This window comes from Amblyomma maculatum, chromosome 1, assembly GCF_055883805.1.
Source record: "Amblyomma maculatum isolate TAMU_Amacu chromosome 1, ASM5588380v1, whole genome shotgun sequence".
Taxonomy (NCBI): Eukaryota; Metazoa; Arthropoda; class Arachnida; order Ixodida; family Ixodidae; genus Amblyomma; species Amblyomma maculatum.
Window position 1 is genome coordinate 286,336,442 of NC_139344.1, and position 21,299 is coordinate 286,357,740.

At 45.4% G+C, this 21,299-nt stretch overlaps 1 protein-coding gene across 4 annotated transcripts in view; it reads right to left on the bottom strand.

Annotated features, from left to right (window-relative positions):
* Positions 1-21,299, bottom strand: part of LOC146206743 (transcription elongation regulator 1-like) — a 294,887-nt gene that overhangs the window by 88,782 nt on the left and 184,806 nt on the right. For 3 of the 4 annotated variants that reach the window (XM_084591554.1, XM_084591555.1, XM_084591556.1), the window contains exons 11-14: positions 15,122-15,329; positions 10,796-11,004; positions 9,729-9,879; positions 2,914-2,993 (exon numbers count right to left, since the gene is read on the bottom strand). In XM_084591554.1, the coding sequence (XP_084447680.1) occupies positions 2,914-2,993; positions 9,729-9,879; positions 10,796-11,004; positions 15,122-15,329 (648 nt within the window). The remainder of the gene's footprint in view (positions 1-2,913; positions 2,994-9,728; positions 9,880-10,795; positions 11,005-15,121; positions 15,330-21,299) is intronic. The other variant, XM_084591557.1, reaches the window with a different exon arrangement.

Genomic DNA, 21,299 nt, shown 5'->3' on the forward strand with positions numbered 1-21,299 from the left:
GCTGCTGCTGCTATCCTCATGATTCCGAACGTGCCTACGTTGCTGCTGACTTGCATTCCAGCGCTACATCCTACAAGATGACGACGAAGCAGCGGCGTGCCCTACCGCTTTCCGACAAGCTGGAGATAATTCACCGCGTTGGCTGCGGCGAAAAAAAGTCTGACGTTGCCGCGCATTTCAAAATTCCGCAGAACACGTTAAGCACCATTTTGAAAAACCAGTCGGCCATCAGAGGCAATGCACAGGAACGACCAAATGGTGACGGCTTTCGCTACCGCAAGCCGGCTTACGATCAAGTAGAGAAAGCGCTGTACCAATGGTTCTTGGAAGTTCGCGCCCGAAATCTGCCTGTCTCTGGCCCCATGTTACAAAAGATTTTGTCTTCGTCCTGGACGTCGAGGGGTTTACGGCGGGCAGTGGCTGGCTCCAACGATTTAAAGACCGCTACTCCATCACCGGAAAGGTGGTTGCAGGTGAAAGCCAAGCAGTGGACGCTGAGAGTGTTGAGAAGTGGGTGCAAGACGTGTGGCGTGCTGTCACGGAGAGATACGAACCGTGCAATATTTTTAACACCGACGAGACTGCCTTGTTTTGGCAACTGCTGCCGAGCAGAACCTTGGCGGTGAAAAATGAGAAGTGCCATGGCGGTAACTTGAATAAGGCCCGAGTCACCGTTCTTCTCACGACAAACATGGACGGTTCATCAAAGCTGCGGCCGCTTGTCATAGGCAAGTTCAAGCCACCTATGTGCCTGCGAGGATGCACTTCACTCCCAGTCACATACAACTCAAATTCTAAAGCCTGGATGACCAGAACGTTGTTCGAAGCGTGGCTGCGTGGCTGGGACGAGGAACTTGCAACGAGCGGGTGCAAGATTTGCCTCCTCCTCGATAACTGTTCTGCGCACCACTGCGGCGTCACGCTCAAGAACATCGAGCTTTGTTTCCTGCCACCGAACGCAACAGCGGTTTTGCAGCCCCTCGATCAGAGGATCATCCGTGCTTTCAAGCTGGGCTACAGGAAACGCGTCGTTGAGCGGCTGTTGGTGAAATTGCGGGTTAACGACGAGCTCAAGATTAATTTGCTGGCCGCAATAGAAATGATTAACCGTGCCTGGCAAGACGTGACGCAATCCGCAACTGCTTCCACCATGCTGGACTATGTCGAGAGGATGCAGAAGCTGCTAGTGAAGCGCGTACTGTGCAAGATGACAGCGATGTTGCCACGCTGTGGGAAGAACTCGCTGATGCTCCAGACGCTATGCCCGAAGAAGTTGCCCTGGAGGATTTTCTCACTGTTGACGACAACGTAGCCGTGACAGCGAGCCCGTTGGACTCAGAAATTGTTGCCGACATGCTGGCATCTGGTGCGAACGAGGAGACCGAGGAGCCGCCGCCGGAAGACGATCGCCCTCGCCCGACGTTGCACGAAGCCCTCGCTGCTACCGATCTGCTGCACCGATACTGCTCCGGAATACAGGGAAGCGGACTGGAGTTTGTGGAAATAATGTCGCGTGTGAAAAGTGCGATTCTCGCTGATGGAGACGCAGTGTTCAGGCGAAGATCACTGCCTACTGCAAATAAGTGAGCATTTATCTGCAATAAATTTCTTTTGTAGATTCATGGTGAGCGGCATAGTTTTTCTTTAGTTAGTGCGTTTTCGCTGCGCTGTTCTGGACATCATGTATAACGAATTTGGTACTGAAGTTCGTTATAAACGGGTTCGGTTATAGCGAAATACTTTATATAGCGAACAAATCGCGGTCAATTACGCAGTTCGTTATAACCGGGTTTGACTGTACTCCTTCACTGTCGGCGATGGCTCACCAAAATGGTGTCCTGTGCGCGTCGCAGCCGCGGCCTAGCAGATGGCCCCGTTCAGCTGGGCCAATCGGATAACTCCTTGACGTCACGTCACGTGCACGTGACAACCAATCGAATTGCATTTTTTTTTTGCCGCCTTTTTTTTTTGCAACCAATAACAGGGTTGGAGGCAGCAGGAAATTCAAGACCAAAGATTGCCGTTTCGAACGAAACTACAATTGATCCGATTGGAGCCGCGAAACTATCTCTGCGCATGGCTGAAAAAATATACTGTTTTGGCATCAAATTCTGATGAATCCGACTTGCGCAGGCGTTTCTAAATTAAATATTGGCTCCTGGTGCAAGACTGTGAAATGATAGAAAGTATGTGTACATATCCAATATCAAATTTTTGAAAAATCGTTTTTTTTTTTTTTTTTTTTTTGCATTTTTCGGCCATCAGAACCCGGCTCCGCCCTCAAGCTTTCAATATAGGCCTCACATACTAAAGCACGAAATGCACAGTTTGAATGAAAGACCTAGCTAGCTTACTTGCTAAAAAGCAATGATGACCTCAAATCTGACATCTTCCACCGAGCCCAAACTCAAATTTTATCCTGACACCATTTTAAAAATAAACATTTTATACCCCTTCTACTTTTCAATGCATCCAGTAAACACGCCATTTTTTTTTTTTGATGGCCTAGGCGAAAAACAAACTCAGGTTATTAACCCCACCTAAATAAACAAGCTCACCAAGGGCAAACTGTTGGCACAGATTTGGTAGTAATGTCTTTAGCAGGTAAAAGCTACAAAACTAACGAATTATGTATCAGCAACTTGTTTTTTAAGCACAGTGTGGAGGCTTTTTCCAATGCACACAAAGAGAGCAGCGTTAACGTGTGGAACACCCCAAAAAAGACTAATGACATCCTTTCGTGGTGCCATCAGGAAGACAGCATACACTTGAAACTTTATAACAGCAAAATCTGTAACTGATAGCGATACATTTCTTGAAGTCTACTACGATTCCTATATGATAATAAAAGAAAAGTGATCACAGGATACAATTGAGATCTAATGATGATAAGCCAGCTGCACGTATACTTACAAAAAGTATCGGCAAATATCATTAACTGCGCCAGGCAATGGTGCCAGAAACCAAGTGATGTTGAACAAGCCCTGCATAGTCTGCTCCACATATTGACAAACCCCAGAAAATGAAACGTTAGCTGCTTGCAATATACAAAAAGTTGACAAGCTCTCTTTGACAGAACTCTAAAGTGCATGAAAATCGACACACAGCTAGCAGCACATTCATTCAAGGTGGTCCACACGTTAGCACATTTAGACTCAAGCAATATTTTTAAAAAGAAGAAGGCTGCAGATACCCTGGGCTTACAGGGCATCATCATCAATCATGCCATGTAATCCCGGGAACAGCACATGCTGTATGAAGAGCAACCTGATCAAGGCAAGCCACAGGTCATCACACAATCACCATCAACGATACTGCAAGGCCTCTCAGCTAGCACTGGCAAAATGGGGCTACTTCTAGCAAGTCTGCAAAGGAAGGGAAAGCTGTCAGATGAACAATGGCAGTGGCCAGGAAGGGGGCAAAGGTACATCCAGCAACAAGCTCCAGGCCTGAAAAGTGCTTCAATTAATTCAATACCCCCCCCCCCCCCCCCTCACACACAGCAGGAAAGTTAAACACTGTGCGAACATACATTTAAAATGACTTAACAGATGGCATAAGAAGGTAGTTTTTCCCATTTTCACTCACACATTTCATTCTGCCTTGAAAAATTAAAGCAACTCCTGTGTGTGACAAGTTTAAGGGAGCTGGAAGCAGGATAACATTAAATCCCTGTATGCTAAAAATTAAACGATTTAGAGAAGCACATACGATTTTAATGCGATTGCAAATACAACCACTAATACCAGTAGTATTCAAGATCTCTTATGAAGCCACCACTCAGAAAAATTACATGGCTGGTACTGGAATTGCAAGACACTAAAATGTTCATTCGCATATAAATATATATCATGCGAAATCTTCCAAAACGCAAGCACACACCTAAGTTCTTATCACTACTCATTAATATATAGATGGGTAGACCTGGAAAAAGAAGGAAACATTAAGGCAAAATCCCAGCACTGAAGATAACTTTCATTTTTTCTCACACACTCAAAAAAGGCGGAACTTAAGGCAGAGTGCAACACAGTCAGTAAACGTCAAGGCACAGTAATACAACATGCATGTAGATCAGAAAAATAGAATAAATGTGCTGGAATAAGCTAAAATGAAGCTGTCCTTCCATTAACAAACATACCAGGACAACATATGCGGCACCAAAGCAGAACATGTCCAGCAGTTAAATGTTTTAATGCTGTTCCACAGGAAAGAGAAATATTAACCAAGTAATACATTTTATAACAAAGGACATAACGTTCATTGCGTTCTTCCTGAACAGCAACATAAATTATCCTACTTTGTCTGCACTCAACACAGTGTTGCGGGTACTTGACTATTAGCGGTTCACTGTTAAGAATTACCATCAGCTGATGCTCTGCAATTATATTATCCAAGAGAAGGCAGCACTTCTCCAAGCTCACAAGAGCTAAGACAGTGGCCCAACATTGATTAAAGCTTGTTTCAAACTAGGCCACCCTTTAAAATGGGAAGAACTGAAAATCTGAGAGGAAAAAAAGGCTTCACTGAACGTCTTTTCACTCCAGCATCATTCCTGCTGACTGAAATATTTTTAATAGCTGCAGTATTACTTACAATATCTGGCAGTATAAGAAATATCTTGTGTACAACATTTGCTTAAGATTTCTCTCTACCGTTCGTGGAATGTTTCCTCTATTTCCAACCTAGAGAAATTTAATGCTCCTGGGCTTCCTTCAATTTATTATAGCTAGACTCCTATGAATTGCGATATAAGCTAACTAAAAAAATGCTGAAAATGCTTACGAGATAAACGTGCCTGCCAGGGTGAGAAGAGAGTTTAAGCATCCTTGAATCATAGTAAGACACATAATGCCTACTGTAAAATCACGCCTACTTTAGAAGAATACACTTTAAAAGCTTACTTAAAAAAAGAAAATAAAATAAAAACAAGCTACACTAAGGGCACAAAGCAAGACAAATAATAAGTAAGGGAGATACACAGAGATCATAATGCCTACTGTAAAATCACGCCTACTTTAGAAGAATACACTTTAAAAGCTTACTTAAAAAAAGAAAATAAAATAAAAACAAGCTACACTAAGGGCACAAAGCAAGACAAATAATAAGTAAGGGAGATACACAGAGATCATTTCACTTTCAGCACACGCATATTAGGTAGTAAAATGGTATTCACAATCAACATAAGGAAAGGAGGAAGTATAAATATGAAAGAATAAAGAGTACAGTCATATAAGAGCACAGCCATATAACTGACAAGGTGAAAAAATGAAACCAACAACTTCCACACTCATACACACTCCAGAAAAAAAAAAATTATAATCTATCCTCACCTCACATATATTTATAAACTCAAAATTTTAAACAATATAAACTCCACATCCATACTAAAAAGACGTTTACTAATTTCGGTTTCCTTTAAAACATATGGTGCATGAACATTCCCTCTTCACTTGCACACAAAGTCCAACTGTAAACTGGAGTCATGACTGTGTGAAAGCAATAGGAGATAACTTGCAACAACAATTAAAAACAGCTGTTGGTAAGAACGGGCATATTCTGCCCTGTATTATTTTTCTGACCGATTGCAACATCAAACAAAATAGGCTTTTTGATGTCTGAAAAGAATAAAAATTCTTCAAACTTATATAATTTCATCTGGTGCTTAATAAGAAAAGCTTCAACAAAGGAATTCTACGTGGCAGCTGTATCCAGAGCCATAAAAACCCACAGCAGGCATGCCTCAGGCTCAGGCTTCTATTCAAAAGAAAAGGCTCCCATAAACGACCCGCAGGATTGATGCAAACACAAAGGGATCATCCATGTGCCAAGTGACAGCGGTATCTTCAAAGGGTGTACCTCTACCAATACAGGACAAGATCCTAAGCAGCGTTTTTTCACAATGTGCTTTATAGTATATTTCATTTTCGTCACTGCTGCTACCTGGTGAAATTATGCACGCTAACGTTGAAGAAAAAGAGGAGGATCTTGAAGCCAAACTAACCAGAGACATTAAAAACTTTCCAGTATCATCTTCAACAAACTTGTTAAATTTTCATTCCACTGCAAATGACATTCTCAAAATATAATTACAGGTGAAAACGTTTGAAGAAATTTATAAAATAAGAGCTCAAGCGTGTACATGAGCTATAGTTTAACAAAATTTAATCCTAGGTCCTCAATTCCGGCACCAACGTGTGCGTCACGAAACAACGATTTGTTTGGTACCACCTCTCTACGACAGCTGGTTGCCCAGGATTTTCAACAATGATTGTTCCTCGAGAAATGCTAGCCCATATAATGGGAGTTTCCCAGCCACATAGTAGTTGCAGCCGGTGCGGCACCCATCAGATGATCTTGTATGCTAGCTCTACTGCTAAGACACCGCCGAAAATAACTGCCTGTCTTTTACTACAAAACGGTGGGGCTGAGAGTACAGAAATTTCCTGACCAAGCAGCACATTTACTATAATGCATCGCTGATCAATTACAAAGTGCCGTCAGCTGTGTCTTTGATGTGAAGCAACCTAGGCCTAGAGATCATTAGGGAGAAGCCATGTTTGCCGGTGGCACTGTTGCAGTAAGCTTGCAGCATCCAGTGCTGTAAGCCTTGGGAGCTTATTGTCTACTTACACGATGCGGTTAAGGCCAGATGGGCCTGACAACAAGCAGCACAAACGATGCTGCTAAAAATGGAAGGGTTACTGGGAGCCTCTATGTAGTGTGCCACACAAATACAGTATGCTGCTGCTGTGCCATCCAGTGGCACTCCAACATTGTACAAAAGCGATCATACGTTTTCCCGAATAATACATTTTCCCCCCGCATTAAAAAAAAGTATAAGCGAGGTTTTACTGTAATGGAAAGTGAACCTTTCATAAGTGAACCTTTCATTTTTAATTTTTTTTTTTCTGCCACATATTACTGCCGAAGTAAAGAACTCTAAATCTCTGCGCATTTAAAACCAGCCTGCAGATTTTATTCTTTAGGGTTATGTTATGATGTATAGTGTACATTAAAGCTGTGTGAATTGAAGCAAGCATTTTTCAAATAGCGCCAGGTAAACTACAAATGAAATCTGCAAATCGTGGACAGAAACAAACAACACTTATTAGACATCATGAGCAAATAAAATTTTTCGAAGTAAAGCAAATAAATAAAGTTGACAGCAACCAGAATACTTTTGAACTTCAAAAATTAGTAAAGATAGCTCAAAATAAAGAAATGTTTGCCTGAAAATTCTGCTATAATGTAAAGGTTTTTGTTTTCACCCATAACCAGCATAATATGTTAACCTATAGGCCTACCAGGCATTAAAAAAGGAAGCAGGAATCACATAGTACTAATAATAGCAATGAACCCTATGTTGTAGGTACAAAATTCCGCACCGTAGTTTGTGACAGCAGTGATGTGACAGCAGTTTGTCACTGGTGTTCTAATGCAGGTATGAATTCCACGCTGTGCATCCACTGCCAAAGACATGACTCTTACACTCTATCTTAATGCAGTTTTTATGACAGTGTTTAACGGTATATAAAACAAGTAGAGACCTAATTACTGAAGTTACTCCTCTTAACCTCGTCGCACATCTATGAAGAGAGATTTTTTGCAACGTATGGTTTTTGCAGTATAAGAACAGCGTCGACCTTCCTTTTGAAATTTCACGACCCACTGAAGGCTCACTGGGAGGTGCTACCTACAATAAGAAAAGTTGTTTGCAATACGAAGAAAAAGAGAACTCAGTTTGAGGGGATGTGCTTTCATAGTTTTGATTTTTCCTCATATCACAATGGTGGAAGGCGATATCTCTACTGGCACTCTCTTCCAGAAGAACATGACAGTTGATTTCTAGCGTTCTCCTGAGTTTGTTCATTACCCCTCAGTTCAGTTCAGTTCAGTCGTTCAGTCGTGTCCGACTCTTCGTGACCCTATTGACCATGTCACGCCACGCTTTCCGGTCTCTCACTATCTTCCTAACATCACATAACTTCATCTGCAGTGCCTCGAGGATGCCATCTAACCATCGCGTTCGCTGCCTACCCCTTCTCCGGCGACCCTCAACCTTTTCCAACATCAAATCTTTCTCCAGTGACTCCTCTCTTCTCATCAGATGACCAAAGTAGCTGAGCTTTAACTTCAGAATTTGACCCTCCAATGAGCAGTCAGGGTTTATGGTCGACAATATCGACTGATTTGATCTTCTGGCAGTCCTAGGAACTCTCAAGAGTCTCCGCCAGCACCACAATTCAAACGCGTCAGTTCTTCGGCGGTCAGCCTTCTTCACAGTCCAACTCTCGCATCCATACATTACAACTGGAAAGACCATAGCACGAGTTATACGGATCTTGGTTGGCAGACTAATGTCTCTGCTCTTTACTAGGCGGTCAAGGCTAACCATTGCTCTCTTTCCCAGAAGCAGGCGTCTCCTAATTTCATGGCTGCAGTCTCCTTCCGAGGTAATCTTGGAGCCCAAGAAGAGAAAATCTGTCACAGCTTCCACTTCTTGTCCCTTGATGCTCCAGGACTTGATAGGGCAAGACGCCATGATCTTTGTCTTTTTAATGTTCAGTTTAAGCCCAAATTTCTCACTCTCTTCTTGTACGCGCATCAGAAGTCTCTTGAGTTCCGCTTCACTTTCTGCCATTAAAGTGTTATCATCCGCATATCTAAGGTTGTTGATACGTTTTCCAGCAATCTTCACTCCAGCTGAAGACTCGTCCAGACCAGCCTTCCTGCTCACAAGGTATTATTGCCCTCCATGTTTACAGTTTTCTTTAAGTAGTGCAGATATCCGATAACAATGTTATGACCACACATGATGCAGCCTCTCTGGCACTGACAGTGGTGCCTCTCCAGACTCTGAATTTGCTCATACACAGAGTCTGGTTAGGATGACAGGTAGTCATCAGAGGACAAGCTGCAGACCAAAAGTTCCAGCTTTGACTATACTCTTAAGGAATATTGAACATTTTTGCACTTTTAACTGATACTGCATCCAAAATACTGCCCCAATTATGTTTTCCTATGTTCACTCAAAATTAGCAAAGAATTTGACCGTCTGAGCACAAGGGTAAACAAAAAAAGAAACTGGTCTGGTCTGTAGGGTTTAACATCCCAAAGCAACTCAGGCTATGAGAAATGCCGTCGTGGAGGAATCTAGAGGCTTTTTAACTTGCACTTACATTGCACAGTGCACCTTGCTGTTTGCCTCAATGCCACAGCCAGGATTTGACCCCATGTCGCTGGGTTTAGTGCCTTAACCACTGAGCCACCCAGGCAATGGAGAAAAAAGAAAGCTTTCATACCACAAACATTGACTGCCTACCACTGCTACTATATGCCTGATAGCTTAGGTAGCACTGCTAAAAACTATCGACGTAGAGTACAAATCACTATGGTTACCTGAATTATACAGTGAACTTTGAAACCTCTCTGAACCACGACATTTTAAAGCGACACTCAGCAAAAACTAATTTCCCACCACCTGATATCCCCACATGGAAGGAGGAGGTTTTAAGTGGTGTCCCAGTGCATTTCCCTTTTTAGTCTCTTTAGGGCTAGAGTTCAGTAAGTACAACCAATCGATACAGTAAGTTTCCAAGGACCCACATGAAGCAGAATAAAAAGTAAATTGCTCGATACAACAGAATGCCTGAGGCCAAGGCATGCCTGCCATAGACACACAAGCCTTAAACAGGCCTCCCTGAGGCAGTCATGGTCCACAGACCCACCTTTTCTCTCTGGTTCAGTCGTTCTTCCCGTTCCAACTTTCGAAGCTCTTGGACGTAGTCGTTGAACATACTTTCACGCTCCCGCATCTTCTCTATGTTCTTGAACCTCTCATCCTTACCATATTTTTGTGCAAAGTCACTAAATGTTGACCTGTAGGAAGAGTTAAGAAGAGTTCAAATGGCCAGAAAAAAAGTTGCAGATTCGCACCAAAATAAGAAAGTGCTAATCTTTTAGTACAGGATGTCCAAAGGAACCTTTTAGAATTTTTCACAAACAAGGTAACTGCCATCAAGCTCCTACTAACTAAAATTACTATTTTATACAATGTAGACTGTGTGCACTTATCATAAACTTACAAGGCAGTCACATCTGTGAATTAACAACCGGCGGCTGATTGAAGCATCTTTTGTAAAGCAGAGTTTCAATATTGGTGAAAAAAATAAATTCTTTCACATCAATATTACAGCTCCTGTAACGTATACAAAATAGAGTTGTAGCAAAATTTCAGGTTTTTAGAGTTCAGGTGATAGGAAAACAAAAATTAAACACCTTAATCCAAATCGCTGCCTTTAGAACTGTTTTATCTTTAACCTAACCCTAAATTGAGTAACAGAATAAATTATTTCTCAGAGCACAATTTTTTTTAAGGTGAAAAATATAGCATACAGTAAAACCATGATAACCTAACCTGGTCAGCTTCAAGTCCTGCATAAACTGAACAATTTAAGTTACCGCCTGGTTAATCGAAAGGTTTGGGGTGCTTAAGCAGTAATGCCAGATTCCAATTTAGTTGCAAAAAAATGAATTAGACATCACAGTGCCGATGCTTGATAAGCCATCTAATCTTACAACTCCCAGCACTAAAAGTTAAACATTTTGTGGTACAGTTTGCGGGCGGCTGAAATGCGCGCGTGCAGAGAAGACATGCTTCATTGCAATGCAGCCCTGGGTGTTTTCTGAGGCACTTTTTCTTTTTACACACAGACTAACAAGGGACATGGTGTTAAGATGCAGTGATGAGCCCACAGAATTTCTTGGCGTGCCAGTTACTGCCAATACCACTCACTTGCTATTCAGACCAGCCATTTCAAGCAGTTGCTGGAATTGGTCCTTGCGCTCACGCATCTTGTTCCGCTTTTCCCTCCGCTCCTCCTCAGCTCGCTCCTTGACATACTTCTCAAATACCTGTTTGCGTTCCTTCGACGTCAGCAGGAGGTAGCGGCTGTCAAACACGATCTTGTGCAGCTCCTTCTCCCAAGTGGAGAATGCAGACACCTGCATTCATTTTCCAGATGCTTGACCCACATACCACACATCAGCTTACATCACGGTATAGGTATGCAGTTCAACTAGTGTTCTCCATTTTTATTACATATACAGAATGTCATGCAACTTTACTAGTTTTAAGTATTCAATTAAACTTTGTCAAATGAAAATTTGTGCAGTGCACCATCATCATCAGACCTTTTATAAGACACAGGCCAGCAGTATTCTACCAGTTCGGCTCAGGTACGTAATGTCCTCGTTAGTTTTCGCAGTACAGGAGCCGCAAAATCTCAATGAGCAACTGCATGAGACCTTGCACAGATCTGACCAGGATAGATGTCTATAAGCCATTTTTTTCAGTGTGTCTGCCACTAGTCCAAGAGGTGCACAAATTAAGTACGCTCGTTCCTGCACATCGCACTGTCACTTGCTGGTAGGAGCAGTCCAGTCTCATTGGAAAGCATTCAGACTTTCCTGGTTGAATGTGTAGAGAACGCAATACCTTAATAACAAAAATTTCATCTTCTCATCCAGGAACTCACAAGTTTACGTCTTTTTGTATACTTTTAAATTTGCTCATGTAACATGGGGGGCGACTTTGCCTACTGCCCAATGGAAAAAATAAAACCACAGATGTAACGAGAGATCAGCGCTTGAAAAAGTACCTTTATTAGACATTAGGGACTTTTAGTATAGCGTACACAAACACATGCAGAGAAATAGCGCATGCCAAAAATATCGTGATGCGCACTGCACATGCGCTACACGATAGCCGAGAAAGAGCTCTCGCACACGATCGGCCAGCGTATGCGAAATTTTGAGTTTATCGTGCCAGGCTCTCTTGTACGATGGGGTAATAGCGTTGGCAAGATGGCGGCGTCCAGGTCGCCCGCTTCAGTGTGAATTTGTCTTCGTTAGAGTGTTGTTGGGCGCGCTGATGCCTATAAATGATATACAGAGCTTTTGCTTTGCCTCATGTAACCTTCAGCCTAAACAGTTAGTGATTTATACGTTTTGTTTTTTCATTTTGCTGAGCAGTCCCTAAGCCTGACAATTAGCATTGTTTTGTTGGCATGACAATGCCATGAAATGGATTGCCTTGGCTTGCACTGCTTACACGCTTGTTTCCGTGAACAGAAGTTGTGAACACAGTACGCACCATAATGACAACACAAAACTTGATGCAAAATGAAAGTAGTAGTTTGTAATGTGTTATCCTGGGTTCCTGGTTCAGTGTTCAACACAGGAGCAAAATAACAGGCTAAAGTCCTGGATCCTGACTCAGTGTTCAACACAGCAGCAAAATAACTGGCTAAAGTACCAGCGCGACTTGGCCAGTTTTGGCTCTCGAGTGAAAAAAAGAAGAAAAAAACAACAACTTGCGTTCGTGTTTTCGTACAATCAACTAAAAGTACCAAGGCGACACACGGAGCAACGTCCCGTAATTTGCTGGCGTTTATCGTACCAAAGAGTCCATACGCTACACTAAGTCTCTATTGTGGCCCTTGAAGTATCAGCAACGCTCATTCGTCGTCGACAGAGGCCGAGCTCTCAGAAACGGAGCCTTCCTTCTCATTCTCGGCCTACCAGACGACATCGTCCTCTGTGGTTCGATATTGAGCACTTCTTGAACGAGCGAGCTACCATGTCGTGCAACTGGCTGTACCAGGCGGCAGAAACCTACTCAGCAATCTGAAACGCGCACGGTTGCTTGATCCACCCAGATGGCGTCAGGGCACAATCCTTGTGGATCCAAACGGTGTAGAGCTTCCGCATCCTGTCCAACGGTTCATCGAGGCAGACATCCAATGGCTGGAATATAGACGTCATTCCTCCAGGAATAACGACAAAATGTGTTTCAGAGTTTGCCATCTTCTTCTTCACCTCAGGAGTCAGGTGGCCGCAAAAGAATCCAGCACCAGGATTGACGCAGGGTGTAGAGACGCGCCTGGTCGACGGTGCCACACGGTATTTATACAGTAGACCACCAGCGTTGTCTCCATCCACCCTTTCTCCTGGCAGCGGACGATCACATTCTTTGGGAATGTTTCCTTCGGTAGCATCTTGCGTCGAAAAATGATGTACGGTGGCAGCTTGTGACCACCTGCCAGGCATGCCAGCATCACCGTCAGTCTGGTTTTCTCATTGCCAGTGGTTCTAATGCAGACTTCAGGGGCACCTACACTGTGCACAGTCGTAGCCATCGGCATGTCCAGGTACACCGCAGTCTGGTTGGCGCTCCCAATATGCCCCAATGGTATATTTGACGAACGGCACAGATTGATTATGTAGCACTGAAATTCTAAGAGCTTGTCTTCACAGTCTGCCAATAACTTCTGTCTTACTGACGTTGTTCGCCGCAAATAAAAGGCGTTCCACCTCATGAATCTTTGGGGCCACTCATGAGATGCCTTAGAGCTCGCTGAGGGTATTCCCATCTACGGCTTTGGCCTTTCAACATATCAGCTCGAAGCTGACTTCCATTAGGTGGTTGCACTGTTCAATTAAAAAGTATGCCATCTCTTTCTCGAGTTCGACATGACAGCCGTGGTAGGGCCCACGAAAGCCTTTGCGGTCAGGCACGCATTTAAAGATCACCTCCCGCTGCATCCGCCACCCACGTATTGTAGATTCGTTAACGTCTAGCCATCGAGCTGCCGCAGAATTCCCCGATTTCTTTGGCTATCAGAATCACTTTTCTCTTAAATAGAGCGTCGTACTGTGCACGGCGCGTTGCCATCTTGCGAAATGCGATAACTGAAGTACCTCACTAATCTGATGCGACAAGCCAGACAAGAGCGGGATAAATGTGACAAAGGTGGCAAACAATGTGGTCCTAAACCTAAGAGCACAAAGTGCAACGTTTTGACTTTGAATGGACTGGGATTTGGCTCTCCTGCTGCCCATGTTGCCAACATAACATCGTAAAACCACAGAAACCAAAACCGAGTGGTGACGGATTCAATATACCCTGGCATCACGAAATCAGCGCACATTTTTGTTGGGTCGGCGTGGCGTGAAGGAAGCCTGTGCAGCGTCTGCATCGAGTGTTCCAGCACATTCGAGAAGGGTCTCCTCCTTCGCATAAGGAGAGCCTGTAGCCTAGCGCGCCCCGGGCGTCACCCCCACTTCTTCACTCAGCAGCGATGGTGACTCACCTGGCTGAGAATAAGCGGGTCCTATCTAGAAAGTTCTGTCGCGCCTAACCAATGACGACGCGTGGCTCAGCGGGAGGAAGAGAGGACGCTTTAAAAAGCGACAGCTACGTATATGTGCGTGCCAGCCTTGGCGCGTTGTAAAAAACAGACGTAGTGTACCCTATTTATTGAGGTCGTGTCGCTTGTGCCAGCCAGCCAGTGTTAGAGCCAGTGTTGCTGCGAGTTAGCACGTGCTACTGCTCGGCTCCCGGGGCCAACCCGCTGCTCGACAAGTCCATTGATCTGCGAGGGAGTGGCGATCATCTACAAGGCATCCACATCGCGACTCTCCAGACATTGGTCTGCAACAGTGCCCAGTGAACAATTTGGTGTTTGACTCTCTCATGTATTGTTCAGTGTTGTAAGCCTCTTTGTTTATTAAAAAAAGCCTCTTCAGTTGCCTGCTTTGCACTGCCTTTCGGTGAACCTCTTGTCTGTGTATTTTAAGTGGTGTTAGTGCGAATTTCTCTGTATCGTCTCTTGCAGTGTATAAAGTTTGTTTTGCTTGTTATTTCCGACTCTGACCCTTAACTCTGGCTTGAACCGGTGAAAAGTGGGCACTAAACGGCCACCCCCTTCTGTCACTACCGGTAGTTGATTTCCGGCTGAGCTTGCCACGCAAGTCGAGGGAGGGCATCTTCTTTGAGACCGGAACAGTTGCCTTCCCTCACTCTAAGGGTGTCTGGGAGTGTGCACACCAACAGTGGCGCATCGTTAATAGCCTACAATGTGACACCCGGCGCTGCTTTAGTCCAACCGAATTGCAGTATTCAATTATAACGCGAGCGTAGACTTTGAGAGCCAAAAATCTTGAAAAAACTTGCGTTACATTCGAGTAAATATGGTACTTTAATAGGCTGATAGAAGCTCTCTGAAATTGTCATTCAAACTCCCACTACTGTAAAGAATCGTACATATGAGCCACCCACCTCTTTCTCCACCAACATGTCTCGAAAGCGCTGCATGCGCACATCCAATGGTATGGACGCTCGCTCCTTGGCTGCCCGCAGCTCCGCCTCCATGGCAGACTCCTTGCCCTGCACTCGTGGCACCGCTGTTTCCTCTGCCTTGGCAGCGTCAACGGCACCATTCTGGGCTTCTGCACCCTCGGCCGCACTCTCCTCCACTTCTTCAGTTCTGCAAATGCATGAGATAATGCAAGCCCTTTCATACTGCCACAATAAGGCGTTTTCTAAGAACTGATGATGAGACTCTTGAATGAGTGAGAAAGAGCAGTCAGAGGACTCCCCTAAAGCTGCCAACCATGTCTGTGGGGCAGGTGACCAGAGCATGCTAAAGCAAGTGGCTATACGTACCTCGTTGAAATGCACACAAAATCAGTAACAATCGCAAGTTTTACGGAATCCTTGTTGACGCGCATGCAAATGGGGCAACGAGAACCATGTACTACCGTAATTTCCAGAATACAATAACCTAAGTTATACCAACATCTTGAGGACTTTTCAATGCTTTGTTTACAGACTCGGGTGTCACATGACATACTACACAGGTGCACTGTGTTGGAATCCCATATACATTCAGATGAAAAAGATGCGCAAGCTTTGAAACCTGCTGGCTGTGTGAGTACACTGGAAAAAAAAAAAAAAAAAAACAATTTCAGAAGAATTTTTTTTTTTTAAGATCCATTTTTCTACTCTGAGCCAAGCAGGATTACTGTTTACCGCTTTTTTCACTTCACGGTGCGACGCATTGGCAGTACCCCTCGAAGGGATCCTGTGTCAGGTACGAGGAGGCTTCACCGCACGATGAACTGAACAGCCCTCAACGAGCACACACTTCCGAAGCAGTAGAAGGACTCTGGCTGGCTGACAGCAGCTGAAGTGCAGGCGATAGCCGTTGTCACAGTGGGACAACATGAATGGCATGAAAGTCATGTATGCATGTCAGAGGTTTGTAACAAACTCCGCAGCATGCGATTCAGGTAAGAGGAGTGTTATTTTGACGATCACTTATCATGACAGCCGCGCTTCGATGCGGCCTAACTGGTACAGCCTTTAGCCCTCGTGTATCAGTTCCGCCGAACTGCAATCACCGTAATAGTCACAAACCTCTTAAATGCAATAGCGAACTGCAAAAACGAAACCAAGCTGTTTGGTGCCCCAGTGTGCGAGCTGCACTACACATGGTGCCATAGTCTGGGCTAGAATGACATTTCTGTTCTTTCTTTCTTAGTCTATGTGCACAAAATAGTTTGTAGACTAACAAAAATGAAGAATGACAAAAACGGTTTGCAAGAAAACGCTACAGCGAACGCAGGTTGTTTAGTCATAATTTGTGTAATAATGATGTCACCACTGTTCGACTCGCTCCTGCCAGTTTAACAGCACAGAACAAAGCAAAACGGGCGTTGAATTTTTGCCATTTTTTCAAATTTCAGCATCTCCCTGCACATATATAATACACTAGCCACTGATGCAAGCTTGCGGGCTGCTTTCAGCCAAACCGTAGCCAAGCAAAACGTTCATAAGCAAATAAAAACCAGACTGTCAGCCTTTTTTGTCCACAAAATTTTCTGCATAGTGCAGAACGGTACCAGAAATTATTCAAGGTACAATTTGCCATCCATAGAGCAGGATGGTGCAAAGATTTCACCCCTGAACATGCATGCATAGCACAGAGGTAGTAGAACTCCTTTGTAGTAAGTCACTGAAACTGGCAAAAATTTTTACTATATCAGTTGTTGGTGATGTGACATGGTCCTGAAGATGCTGTCTGATAATTAAATGGCTACTTACTGAACACGTCCTGTTGCTTATAAATTAAAAAAAAAAAACGCTTTTAAATATCATTCATCTCCCTCTTATCGTCCATTCGTTCCACTTCTTTACGTTTACATCACGTGACAGTACCTCTTAACCCTTTTACTGTTGGGCATTTTTGGCAGCAGTGACACACCCCCAGTGTCAGCTTGGTTTCAAGGAACGAGCACAGCGATTTATTTTTGATTATGATTGCCATACAAATAAAATAGTCAACGGAATATGCACATTTCAGCGTTATGCAGGTGTTGTTAATTAAAATCATTATCATTAACAGCTTGATTATAAATTAGATAAATGAGGATAATATGTCAAAAAAACTGCTCGATACTTCTTGAGAGTCCGATTACGAACTCGGCTCGTATTTTTAAAGCCATCGCTCCAGTCCACAGTCAAAGATCCCGTGCGGTCAGCCATCAGAAAGTAACCACGCGCACGGAGGGCACACTTTCCGTGGCCCGCACAACAGAGAGAAATGGCACGTTGTGAAATCAAAATGACAGAGAGAGATGGAAAGAGGCTGAAACAACCTTATTTGCTACTGCTAGCCGCAAGCAAGGGCACAGCAAGAGAGTGAAAGCAGCGACCGAGTCATGTGTCGACCTATTGGAGAGGCAACTGCGCGAGCCCCTGAACGTGACACGGCGTAGCAGACACGCCAACAGAATAAAAATAAAAACCTGCAAACCTGCACAGGATGGCAGAACAACTCTTGAACCCGTAACCGCACGCACGCACCGCATGATCGCTTAGCGCGATAGAGTAACATGTGCGGAGCGACCTCGCCCCCCCCCCCCCCCCCCCCCCCCCCCGAAAAGAGGTGGCGAGGGTGGTGGGTGCAGTCACTCCATACTCTTCAGTATACACGTACCAAAACAGCGCGGGGCGAAAATACGAATCTGCAGAAAGATCTGACAGATGGCGCAGCCTGTCCAAGTGTGCCAGCTTCGTGCTTAGGCGTGGAATTTTGAACGCACGATAGAGAACGTACCAGTACGGCAGTGACACTGTGGGGGGGGAAGCGCAACAGACAGCACCTCCTTCTTTGCATGTTTGTAGACAGCTTTACCTTTTTTTTTCCTACACGCTGCATGCTTTCCCTCATGGCTCCAAGGCCTACATTATGTTGGTTTCTTCTGAGTGCTGTTAAGCCTCGTGGTAAAGCCATTAAAAAAACACTTGGCGATATATATACTGCCGCATAGAAGACGACGCCAAAGATGATGACTGGCCCCCCCCACAAGCGCGAGCCTGGAAGAGAAGGAAGTTTGGGCGCAAGACTCGTCCTGGTTGACTATTAGACCTGTCCTATCTTTGGGTCCTCCTTGGCGTTCTATCGAGACGTGACACTGGTGGACCGTGCTGGGGTATGCATAAGACTCCTTCCGGCAGTCCACAGCGGATCCCAGACATCGACACGCCTGTCCATCGCGCTAGCCGCTGCCTTCTAGGCCTAGCCCAGGAGTACAACTATCTGCCGAGCAACTCTTCAAACGCCCAAGTTCATCAGGTCTCCCAAGCCATGGCACATCCCAACCCTACGCCGGTGACTCTTTAGAACACCAAGGTGCCAAAGTGCTTTCGCAGGGAAGCGTTTGAAGATGTGGAGGACTGGCTTGACCAGTTTGAGCAAGTGGCCAAGATTAATCAGTGCAGCGCAGATCACAAGCTTTGCAATGTTTATTTTGCCCTTCAGGATAATGCTAGAAAGTGGTTTGAAAACTACGAGGCCAGCTTATCCACATGGAATGACTTCCACCGCCAGCTCGTCGACACCTTTGCGAGAACTGATCGACAAGACAATGCGCTGCATCTGCTTGAAGTGCACGTCCAGAAGCCGAATGAGAGCGTAGCTATGTTTGCGGAAGACATGACTCGCCTTTTTTGACGTGCCGACCCTGATATGAGTGAGCCAAGGAAGTTACGGCATCTCATGCACGATGTCAAAGAGCAGGTGTTTGCCGGCTTAGTACGCAACCCACCTAAAACCGTGAGTGAGTTCATTAAGGATGCTACAGCAATAGAGCAAGCCCTCCAAGATCGGTGCCGCCAGTACAATCGACCCGTCAGCTGTGCCCCGACGACTGCGGCGGCGCTGACTGCAACAGATCAGACCACTCTTCGAGACATGATTAGAGAAATTGTCTTTGAGGAGCTGCTACGAAAGCTCAGTCAGAAGCCCTCGTGGAAGCTGTGAGGAATGAAATTCGGTGCTCCCTATCACCGTCTGCACCGTGCAATGAGTTTCATCCAGTCGACAACGCGGCAGCCATTTCCGAACCATACCGCGTTCCACAACCGGTCAACTACATGGCCAACATTCCTGCATCTTATCACGAGCCGCAAGAGCTATGCCGCGGTCCTACGTCGCCCGCCTCCAGACCACGCCCCACCGAGCTCACCAAGCCGTCAGGGGACGCGATTCTTCCAGGGGCCTCAGTGGGCGCCTTCCAGGCGCTCTCAACCGCGCTGAACGGACAGGTGGCGCAGTTATGACAGCCAACCACTCTGTTTCTACTGCGGACAACCTGGCCACGTATATCGATACTGCCACTACCCCGAAGAGGGGCAGGCCTTTCCGCCTGCTTGTGCTCGCAGCCGCTTCGACGCTGTCACTGCCCAAACCGAGGACGGCCTTCCGGTCAGCAGGGAAACCGAATCCCCAGGCTTCTGCCGCCGCTCCTCCTCATCGCCACAACATTATCCTTCGCCGATGCGTCGTGGCATTGCTGACGTTAGCGGACGGCAGTCCCCTAGCCCTCGCCGGGGAAACTAACAGCTGCAACCTCGCGAGGGGAGGCTGCAAACAGTCAAAAAGTGTCAAAATCCTCACCACCGCCGCAAATGCCGACAACCCGTGCTTCTGACACTGCCGTTAGCATTGACACTGCTGCACTACCGCCGAAAATGTCACCTACATTACCACCAAAAATGCCGCACCAAATGAGCAGCCCCGACGACAAAGCTGACACCGCCGACCTTGCCGCACTTCCGCCGCAAATGCCGAAAGAGACGAGCAACCCAGATAATGTTGTTAGCGCTGACCTCGCCGTTTCCACTGATGGGCTCTAGGTACATGCTCTGGTGGATACTGGGGCGGATTTTTCAATTATTAGCCAGGAACTGGCTGACACGCTGCACAAAGTAAAAACCGAATGGACTGGGCCAGTAATAAGAAGTGCTGGGAGCCAGCTACTAGCACCACAGACAGGGAAGTGCACTGCATAGATAGGAATAGGTAACGCGGTGTTTGTTGGCAGCTTCGTTATTCTCCCTGACTGTTGCAAAGACCTCATCTTGGACATGGACTTTGTGTCTTCATTGGGCTGAAATCAGCATTTGTGACAGCGTTGTTGCCTTCACCAAGAATCATGAAGGCCTTGGTTATGCGGAAGTACCACTGATACCCTTACGCGTTGCCAATGAGACGGTGACATTACCTCCGTGATCATGCTCTCTTGTTGAAGTGAAGTGCGACATGGCGCGTATCGGCGATAGTATCGCCGAAAGGGCAGTCACCCTGGTACTAAGCCGAGGTGTTTTTATAGCTCGAGGGCTAGTCAAGTTGACCAATGGGCAGATCGGAGTGCTGCTGACAAACTTCAGCGACGAACGTCAGCAAATTCCGAAAGGCACAACTGTGGCCTTTTTCAACAGCCTCCTAAATGCGCAGCACTGCTTCTTACTGCAACAGGAAAGATCAATGTGCAAGACGCCCGTAACCATCGTCGATGAGAGTCCAAATTTGTCTTCTTCAGAATGGGACCGTCTTTTGGATCTCATAGATCAATTTCGAGACTGCTTTGCTTCCGAATCGCGGATCGGTCAAATGCCTTTGACAAAATATCGAATCATCATGGATGACTCAATTCGCCCGATTTGACAAAAGCCTTACCGTGTAGCTTCGAAAGAATGTGAAACCATTCAGCGCCAGGTGGCCTAAATGCTTAGAGATGACGTTATCCAGCCGTCGCAGAGCCCCTGGGCTTTCCCCGTGGTACTTGTTAAAAAGAAGGACGGCAACTTACGATTTTGCATAGACTACCACAAGCTCAACCAAGTAACTTAAATAGACGTGTACCCTCTTCCTCGCATCGATGATTCCCTTGATCGCCTACGAAATGCACGTTACTTCTCATCAATGGACTTGAAAAGTGGATATTGGCAGATAGAAGTAGACGAGAGAGATCGGGAGAAGACAGCATTCGTCACTTCCGATGGATTGTACGAGTTTAAGGTCCTTCCTTTCGGTTTATGCTCAGCACCAGCAACATTTCAGAGGTTGATGGATAGTGTGCTCTCAGGACTTAAGTGGCAAACATGCTTG